This window comes from Poecilia reticulata, linkage group LG13 (genome assembly GCF_000633615.1).
Source record: "Poecilia reticulata strain Guanapo linkage group LG13, Guppy_female_1.0+MT, whole genome shotgun sequence".
Taxonomy (NCBI): Eukaryota; Metazoa; Chordata; class Actinopteri; order Cyprinodontiformes; family Poeciliidae; genus Poecilia; species Poecilia reticulata.
In genome coordinates, this window is record NC_024343.1 from 4,625,475 (window position 1) to 4,635,696 (window position 10,222).

Below are 10,222 nucleotides of genomic sequence, written 5' to 3' on the forward strand. Positions count from 1 at the left end.
TTAAGTACTATAAGTACATTATTATGTCAAATCATTTACTCAAATAAAGTGTAATTGTTTCACTTCTTCGTTTATATTTTTCTTCAACCGATTTTGAAAAGAAGAGCAATAAAAGCGAAAACGTCATTTTCACTGTAATTTTTCTCTGTAATATTTAGAAGCTGCATGCAGTGTGATGAGTTCCCCACCAGGAGGCGCCACAGCGCCACGGCTCCAAGTGTCACAGCTTGTAGACAGTTTGAAGCATAACTAGTTGTAATAAAAGAAATGCAATTAGTTTGACTTATTGAGAAAAAATTAAACATAAGTTAGCTTACATTCATTGATGAAGATATTTTAATTATTCATGAAAAAAAATTAACTCTTAAATATATAAATCCTATATTAAATTCTCTCAGACAAGAACTGGACAACCCAAGTTTTTTTCCCTTCTTTTCTTGAATCCACTTTTAGAATTAAAAACAAACAAAAATGTAAACATAGATAGTTTTCTGCGAATTTTTGATGATGTCATGCTAACAGCGGCGCTATAAGCTCCTAAATAATCATTTCCATCTCGCCTGGGAATTTTCACAAACCTTGATTCCAACAACAAAAACAACAACAAAAAACTCTCAGGAACCTCAGGACACATTGCAACCTCAATTCCCTTTTAAATGGAAATCTCAAACAAACTTTTACCTTTTTAATCTTCTGCACTAGTGGAGCATTTAAAAAAAACAAACTTAAATTAGATTTTTCCCCCCCCCCTCCCTCCCACTTTTTGTCCGTAGTGCAAGTCATTTGTGGCGACATAAACAGCCTTATTACCCAAATCCATTTTAAATGGTCCCCCTTCTGCTGTGGCAGGAAAACAAACATTACTCAGCGAGGATCAAATGGCATAGAGGCCTTTGATGAGGGCTTTACTTTCCTGTCTGCGTTAAAACTGGAGCGTCAGATTACAGCCGCCCTCTCTGGGGTTTTTTTTTTTTGTGCTGCGCCCCAGATTGTCCAATTCAGACGTCTGCTCACCGAATCTGGGCGTTTCACAGGTTGATCAGATAGAGGGCGGCCTTATCGGGCACATCTAAGTTTGGCGGTCGGTCCAGAGACATTTTAAGTCTCCGAGCACAACGACCTGCAAAAAGAAAAGAGCTCAAGGGCTTTTACTCAGGCATGTGCTTTCGCTGCAAAGGCAGGATAAAGTGTTTAGGGGTTGAATATAAATTGAAATATAAGAGACTGTGTGTGTTCCTTCTTTAAGGCCAAAGAAAGAGGATATGTGTGAACATAATCGACCCTGACGCGCCGAGCTTTGTGGATGTGGAGGAGCACAAAGAGTAGCTTCACTATGTTATGATTCTCCATTTTGTTTTTTTTTTATTTTTTATTTTTTAAGAATTCACACCTCTTGAACTTTTTGGACGTTTTGCCCCACAGGGTTTTCTGTTCAGTTTCAAATGACATTCCCAAATCTAAAGTAGCTTTTCTTAGCAATTACAAACTTTATGTGAATAATCTTGGTATCTAAATGAGGTTGACATGTTGGGAGACTCCATCAAAAGTCTTAAGTGTCGCATCAGCTGCTATGGTTTCAACGAAAGTGATGATGAAACATGAAATAATTTTGATAATATAAACCTTTTAGAAAAATAAATAAGTCTGCAAACTTTTGGAAACTATAAATTCCCATTGCCTGTGCAAAGTTCCCTTTGAAGTGAAGAAAACAGTGAACAAAGTCCAGAACCACAGAACACAGGGATGATTTATAAAAGAAAAAACTCAAACTTTAAACTTCTCACACACCAATGTTCAATCAATCAGCATTAAATTTAAAGCGTATGACCCAACTGCAGACCTACCAAGACTTGGTCGATCTTCACTCACATGCTGGGCAAAGACTGCATTCATTCGAGAAGCTAATGTTACTTCTGGAAGAGCTCCAGAGATCAGCGGCTCAGGTAGGAGGATGTGGTGGCAAGGAACTACTAGTCACTAATTCCTCATGAAATGAGACCAGAAGTAAAAGTTCTGGCTAACATGCTAACATGAGCCTGTTAGTGGCATCATGGTGTGGGAAAGGTTTCTACAGGGAAGCTGATAAAAGTTCATGTGGAAAAAATAGCAGAGGGAGCTAATGCTGAATTCCAATTGCACTCTGAACTGGGAAATTTCGACTTCCCAGTTGGAAAAAAATCAACCGCAACGCCCTCCATAGTCGGATTTCCTACTGGGAAACTAGGAGCAACTCCGATTTCCTGTTCCAATATGGCCGTTCCTCATGCCAACAGTTGTAAGATGTGATGGAAATGTGCTTGTTTTACAAGATACACATGTAAAAGTGGGTCTAAAATCATTATTACATGTAGCGCCTGCAACTATAAACTGAACAAATGAAAAGTGATGTTTGCTTATGGAAACAATGTTTGTAAGTCACTCCAAACAAGGTTTATGGGTGTCGCCATGTTGAAATTCAGACGTTTTAACTGGAACTCTGTCACCTCAGTTCTGAGGTCAAACCCAACTTTGAGTTGCAACTTCCCAGGTACCTGGAACGCAGCATAAATGCAGAGTGAAACTAGAAAAAAAAGAGACTCCAGACAAGGTCAGAGGTTCATCTTCCAGGACATTGGTCCTAAACATACAGATGGCGAAATGCAATGAAATGGTTTAGATCATATTCATGAGCTAAAACAGTACAGTAAACATCCAAACCTAAATCTAATCGGTCATTTGTGGGGAGACTCAAAACTTGCGTTTGACAGATTCCAACCCTACTGAGTTTGGGCTTTAGAATAAAGAGCAAAATGAAAAGAAAAACCCTTAAAGACTTTTCAACAAACTGAAGCTTCAACAGACTAATCGAATTGTTTCTTTCTTTGAAGATCTGTAGGAAAAGTGAAGGTAAGGCCTGTTTTCCTGGTGGCGATTTAGAAAAAGAAAACGTCGGCCGTGGCCGTATGAACAGCTGAATGCTCCTACTTTAAGTGATGCCTTGCGCATCACAATTACTCACACACAGCTCTGCATCGGACCGTGATCTGACTTTTGTGCTCGCGCGAATGTGAGCCGCCGCAGTAGCCGATGAAAGCCGAATTCCCGGGCGACACCTGCCCCCTGCTGAGGCCCACCATTTGTTTGACCTGACAGATGGAGATCAGACTGAAGAGAGATGAGTGGGAACCCACCGAGCACGCTCAGGTTTCTTGGTGCCGTGAAAAGATTTGTCCCGTCCATTCAGATCCGATGGAGTTTCCCATGTTCCGCGCCGCACCGGCTTTTTGTCGGACTATCTTTCTCATCTCCGCGCGCACAAGAGAGATACAGCGCGAGGCTGACGTCGGGGGTTCAGTTTGGCTTCCTGGGTGCCCACCACAAACTGTGGTGTCCCCCCAGTTAGGAGGTTGCTCTCTCGTCACAAATCCGCAGGAAGACGACGGTTCCGGCCAATTACCTCGGAAAAAGACTGGAGACAGGTAAACAGGTGAGGGGAAAAACACACAAGTGGGGTGGGCTGGAGGAGGGAAGTGGGATGAAATGAGCCGGAAAGAGGGGGTGACCTCAGTTTAAAAGGCGTTGGGTGAAGGGGTCAAAAAGAGGAGGCAGAGAAGAAGGATTAGGGGAGCTGAAGACAGAAGGCTGAACTCCTCTGGTCGAGGTCAGAGTGTGCAGCAGATAAGTGGAGGGAAGCATTGTTTTTGCCACCTCTAATTTCGACATAGGTGCTGTTTTGGTTTTTTTTTTTTGTCGTTTTTCTTTTTGACATGTAACTGAGGAATGTGGTTGATCCAGTGTTGACCCCCCCGCCCCCTGACAATGACCCCGGGCAAACCTCTGTCAGGCGCCGGAATGGCACAGACCTGCTTCCTCCTCCTGTTAATTGGGAACGCCATCTCGGTTTCCACACAGTTTAATGGATACAACTGTGACGCCAACTACCACAGCAGGTTTCCTGGTGAGAAAAAACAAACTCACAACACTTTCTATATTGTTTTAAGGCCACATTTTTTTCTATTATTCTGCATTGATGCGACTAAAATCAGCACAAGCCGAATTAAGCTGTGCTCTCCTCGGGTGTTGGTTCTTAGTGAAATGTTTAGTATTCCTTCCACTGTGTTTCCAGAGAAGACGTTAGCTTTCTGCGGGGCAAGATTTATCCTCACAATTTAAAAAAAAACACCATTAGAGAACAATTACATCTTTGAGGATGAATACATTTGGAATATTTGCATTCGCATCACATTTGTTTTATATTTTTGCACAGCTACAAACACAATTAAAGCAAAAATATATATTTTAATAGCTGATGGTATTTTTTTCCCCAAAGGGTTTTTATTACTGTAGTATAATGAAGACTTAGAAATATCTTGATGCGGATTGCCAAACTAACTGTGCATGGAAAACCTCCTTCTCAAAATGAAAGTACACTTTAATCGTTTTTTTTACAATTATATATTTAATTAATTCTCTATTTTTTTAAATAAATTGTTAAATTTGTTGTTCTATATCTTATCTGGGTGAGGGTTTCATTTTTTAGCTCAGTTTAATTTAAATCTATTTTTATTTAATGGCTTTATTTAACAAAGATGTCAACTGTTTCACAAAAAAATAAAATCCCAAATTGACTACATTTTATTTTGCTTTTTACCGTAAACAACAGCCTTGATTTGTATTCTGCTTCACTCTTCCCTTACTTGAAATACTTCATGAATTCCACCAAAACAAAACAAAACACAAAACAAAAAAACCCCCCGTCATATTTATAAGAAAAAATCATTTAAGCAGCAACTAAGACAGATGTGATTTACTTTGACAAACCACTTACTGCACAACTTTAAAAGCAAAATGTTGCTGCTGATCTAAAGTGACTCACTCTGGTTACGAGCTTTACCCCCGTCTGTCTGCCTTTCTGTCTGTTCTCCGCCCCTCCAGCTGAGCGGGACATCAGCATTTACTGCGGGGTCCAGACCATCACCCTGAAGATCAATTTCTGTCCCGTGCTCTACTCGGGCTACACAGCAGCAGACCTGGCCCTGAACGGCCAGCACGGCGATGCTCAGTGCCGCGGCTTTGTCAACAACAACACGTTCCCCACCGCCGTCCTGTTCAGCATCAGCCTCAACACTCTGGAGGCCTGCGGCAACAGCCTGGTGGTGAGGGACGACGGGGGGATGGGGGGGACGTCCCTTTTATTGAATCGACAACCAATTTCATTGTTGTTGTTGTGTGAGCTGTTCCCCCTGTTTGTGCAGGTCAGCACAGCTCAAGGGGTCAACGCCTATGGGAACATGTCTCTGGTGCAAATTGGGAATATCTCAGGATACATCGACACCCCTGACCCGCCGACTATAATCAGTTACCTGCCTGGTTTGCAGTACAAGTTCAGCTGCAGCTACCCGTTAGAGTACCTGGTCAATAACTCACAGCTGGCGTCGTAAGTTACTTTCCCTTACAGGGGTAGTGTTATGTAAAAGTGACTTTTTTTGTGTGTTTTATGTCACTGTAATGTTACTCCCTCACCAAACACACACTTGGAGTGTTACTTTCATTCTTTCATTCATGTTTGAGGAATTCTTGAATCTCTGATGGCAACCATTCAGGTTTGTAAAATGCCTAGGGAAAACCGAGTGCCGCCTTCCATGATCAACTCCTTCAAACTAGCCGCAGCAATTAGCAAACTCCTGGTGGAAGTGCACATCTGCTGATGAGTTCGTTGTTGGAGTTCTCAGTCCAGAACTCCAACAAATGCTGACGAAGGTGGAGTGTCGGAAAGAGCAGGAGCTTCTTAAAGAGACAGAGGCCCGATTTCAAGGTGTTAAATTGTGAAGTCAGATTTTTTTATGTCATGTTTGATAAATGCAGTATTTTTATAACAACTGAAAGTGACATAATTACTTTATTGTGCTATAAAATGGCACTATGTAGCTGAAAAACAGATGTCACAGCTTCTTTTTAATGTCTAAGATTACCTGGCCTTTTTTTAAAAAAAACTGAATTTCTGAAGCTTTCATATCTGTATTTTATCCGTTCAGTTTTGAATCATTTTATTTTTTTAAAGGCTCACATATTCATTCAAATACAAGTAAACAAACCCAACATCAGTGAAACACGGTCAATACATTTTTTTTTTCCCACCCCAACAGCTCGTCTGCAGCCGTATTAGTGAAGGACAGCAACGGCACGTTTGTTAGCACGCTCAATATGATCCTGTACAACGTGAGTACACAGCTTAATTAACGATCCTCCAGAAAGCATTCATTCAGTCGAAGTTTATCAAAAATGTTCAAATGATGTTTTCATTCCTCTGTAATCATTCTAAGAAAAGCAGACATTCAGGCCTCTTTTTCATGAAATGGATGTTAACATTTTTTATTCAACAATTCTGGTGAAAAATCAAAACAAGGAGGGAGTCACAGTATAAAAAAAAACTGAGTTAATTTCCACTTTTTCAATGTGAATACTCCACAAAAGGGCAGCAAGGATATTTATTAACTATAAGCAAAACTGAAAAATTAGCACTGTGGATTCTCATCTTCTATGAGAAAATGCTACAGTTGTTCAAAATGAGCCTGTTTGTAGCCAGATAAACCATGAACATTGTCCAGTTTGTTTCTCTCTGTTTAAATATTAAAGCTGGTTCTTAAATTGTCACTGTAAGCCAGCTTAGATAATATTTTGTCGAAAGAAAGAAGCCCACAGCATCACAGATCCTCCATCATTCTTGATAGTGATCATTCTGTGTTTCGTGCCAGACTCACATGGAATGATTGTTGCTGAAAAACTCAGTGTTGGTCTCATCACAAAAGCCCACTGTGCCAGTTTAAATTCCCGCTAGTGTCTAGTTAACACTACACTAGACACCACCATCCCATTTGTGATGGTAGGGTAGAAAATACCTTGTCGTTGCTTGAGTTTGATTGAGTTTTCATAGTCTTGGTCCAGTTATTTTAAACTTTTTACTGACTGTATGTATGGAATAGTTCAGGAAAATGTCCAGGCCAACTTTATTCAGTTTATCATATAAAAATATAAGACCAGATGTAAGCATATCATAGCAAAACGATCCAGTTACACCGATAGCTCTGATTCAAGGAGTATCTGCTTTCTTGAAGTTCAATTTCTGACACACGCACAAAATAAATCAACACATCTACTTTCCTTTTGAAGAGAGGCTTAGAAAAACTGGGTTTTGAGGTACATCATATTTATAGCCAAGGGAACTTGAAAGTGGTAGATTACTAATTAAATGTTAACTAAACTATGTTTAACCTTTGAAAATGCATCATAGGAACAATTAAAGGTTCCAATGAGTATTTCACAATAATTTTATAGAAATAGAAATGCCATTGATTATATTGAAAATTCAGCTGCCAATGCAGAATTTTCCAGACTTTAGCAAACGTCAGTGTTTGCAGAGAGGTGGCTAAGTTATGAACAATGTCACTGAATAAAGGTATCAGTCAGGAGAAATCCTCAAAAATCTTGCAATGCATTTTATAAGGTCAAAACTGACTCAGAGTGGAGCCATTTACAATTCCATCCAAAACAACATGAATCAAAAGAAGAAACTGTCACATTTCTTTTTGAAGAAAGAAATTTCTTCAGCCACTACCATGTTTCACTGTGGTCATGAAGTTATTTTACTGACGTGCTCTTTCTCAGCCAAATGTATCATTTGGTATTGTTCTCCAGAGTTTAACTGTGCCTTCATCTGATCGTAGGATCTACTAATACAGGATTTCAGTAGATTTTAATCAAGCATGCATGTTTTCTGGGAAAGAAAACATTTGTTTTGTAATAATCCCAGACAAAAGTAAAAAAAAAAAAAAAAGAAAAAAGATTGTGATGAGTACTTTCTGACGCAATTTCAGTTGTGCTGTCCACCTGTTGACATCCTAGTCTTGGTTTTTCATTAGATTTGGAAAAATGTAGTTGAATATTTTCTCCAGTTATCAATGTCTATTTTAAACTTGGTATATGTGCTACTTTGCACAACAGTTCTTACTTCATTTAATCTTACTATTTTAATACTTTATCATCTTGTGAATCATGGCACATCAGATTAAAGGAAGACAAATGTTAGGAAATTATTTGCAAAAAATTTAACAGGGTGTGTACACTTTTGAGATACACTACATACGTAATCAGATTTCAAATATTTGGCACAGTAGAAAGTTTTATTCGTTTGATGCCACTTTTCCCTTCTCCTGCAGGACTCTACGTACAGTCAGCCTCTGTCGATCCCAATGACCGGCCTCGCTCTGAAAACCAGAGTGTTTGCTGCTGTAAAAGCTACCAACTTAGACAAACGGTACAGAGCACGTCATTACTTTTCTAATTTCAGCTTCATACATCGTCATATTTTGAACAAATACATCTCATTTTGCCCTTTGTTAACATGGCATCTTTACTCCAAGATAATATTTTTGACATTCTTTCACAGCATAATTTTTTTTTCTCACTTTTTCCAGATGTAGTCATTTTTTCTGTGCTTAGGCTACTTTCATAAGGCCATTATGTTATTACTGGACGTGAAGGCGCCAGTCTGCGGCAAAGAAAGCCCAACCAGTGCTTTCCCATGTGCAGTTAGATCTCTATCCCATCTCACAGTGTTGTCCCCCCTTGCAGATGGAATATCTTGATGGACTACTGTTACACCACCCCCTCAGGGAATCCTAATGATGAACTCCGCTATGACCTTTTCTTCGGGTAATCTTGCTTTTTTTTTTTTTCCCCCCCATTCAAGATGATGACTTGATAAACCCACAAAAGAGAGTCATTACCTTTTCATGCTCTCTGCTAGGCTTATCCTCATGAATGCTTCCACCCTGTGACAGCTTAAGCGCACACCCAGACATCCAGTCTGTCATATTTTTTTTAGTGCATGCATCTTTAAATATGCATGCGCGTGTGTGAGTATGTGTGTGTGCGCGGCGCATGTATGCAGATGCTCCAAAGACTCTCAGACGACCGTTTTCGAGAATGGGAAGAGTCAGATGGGGCGTTTCTCCTTTGAGGTCTTCCGATTCGTGAAGCACAGACACCAGAAGATGTCCACCGTGTTTCTGCACTGTGTTACCAAGCTTTGCAGGGCAGACGACTGCATCATGCTCATCCCGGTACGGGTGGCAAAAAAATAAATAAAATCTGTAAGTGTGTGTGAGCATCGTCTGATCTTGGCGAGGACTGAACTGTGACAATTGTGATTGACAGATTTGTGGGCGACGGCGCAGGAGGGATGGAGAGCAGAGCCTTGATTCCCGGCCAGTGGCGTCTGGGAATGCTGTTATCACGGCCGGTCCAATCATCACAAGGAGCGGTATGAACAATAAACTGATCCGTGGAGGAACAGCCTGACGTTTTTTTGTTTGTTCTTTTTACAAGTAGGCTGATCCTAAGCTGATTTCTTTAAGTATTTTGACCCAAACAAACAAAAGCACTTAAGGGGCACCTATTATGTAAAATTCACGTTTTGCAGATTTTTCTACTTTCATTTGGGTTTCAATTGCTTCTAAAAATAGCCCAACCACTTGAATTAATATTTTTTTGACAAGTTTTTTTGTTGTTTGGAAAATGTGCCATTTCAAAGACCTCATGAATAGAGCTCTTTGTAACTATTCTTGAGTTACAAAGAGCCGTTACTTAGCAGCCCCAGCCGAGCCCAGCCCCGTTACCTAGCAACCCAAACTGAACTCCAGCACATTTGGTCAGTTAGTTTTACCACTATATGCAATGTACAACGGCTGCTGGAAAAGACAAGTGTTTTGGTGTTGAAGTACCATCCAGAAACCCACTTGCTGCATTTGTGTTGGTTGTGCAGGAGGTTCCACTTCTGCTTTTCAAAGATGTAAAGTGGTATAGTTACTCATCTATTTTAAGCCATTTTCAAGAGCAAGTGTAATCGTTGAGTCAAGTGGACGTATTTGGATTTAAAGTGACAGATTCTAAAAACAACATATTCTGAAAGGAGGTCAAAACAGGCAGCAGTGAGCAGACTGAAATCTCATTATCTAAAAATTATTTTGTGCAAAAAGAGTAATGAACATGTTTAGTATAGCCCATAGTTCTATCCTAACCTGTTCAAGGAAGCATAATAGGTCACCTTTAAAATGATATATAGATTTTAATGTTCACCTACATTTCCTTCTTGCAGATGAAACACCTGCCAACAACTCTCAACTTGGTAAGAATATTTTATCAACTCTGACAATTATTTTTAAATTTAAATAAATTATAAATG

General features: G+C 39.8%; 1 protein-coding gene across 3 annotated transcripts in view; it reads left to right on the forward strand.

Moving 5' to 3' along the window:
- Positions 1–1,731: 1,731 nt before the first annotated feature.
- LOC103474218 (zona pellucida-like domain-containing protein 1) overlaps positions 1,732–10,222 on the forward strand; it is a 9,462-nt gene continuing 971 nt past the window's right edge. Inside the window, exons 1-10 of one of the 3 annotated variants that reach the window (XM_008425041.2) lie at positions 1,732–3,458; positions 3,775–3,937; positions 4,915–5,135; positions 5,235–5,416; positions 6,126–6,198; positions 8,196–8,293; positions 8,611–8,691; positions 8,930–9,101; positions 9,196–9,301; positions 10,136–10,165. In XM_008425041.2, coding sequence (XP_008423263.1) covers positions 3,799–3,937; positions 4,915–5,135; positions 5,235–5,416; positions 6,126–6,198; positions 8,196–8,293; positions 8,611–8,691; positions 8,930–9,101; positions 9,196–9,301; positions 10,136–10,165 — 1,102 coding nt within the window. In that variant the 5' untranslated portion in view covers positions 1,732–3,458; positions 3,775–3,798. Of the gene's footprint in view, positions 3,938–4,914; positions 5,136–5,234; positions 5,417–6,125; positions 6,199–8,195; positions 8,294–8,610; positions 8,692–8,929; positions 9,102–9,195; positions 9,302–10,135; positions 10,166–10,222 lie in introns of all 3 variants that reach the window. The other 2 variants (XM_008425040.2, XM_008425039.2) reach the window with 2 other exon arrangements.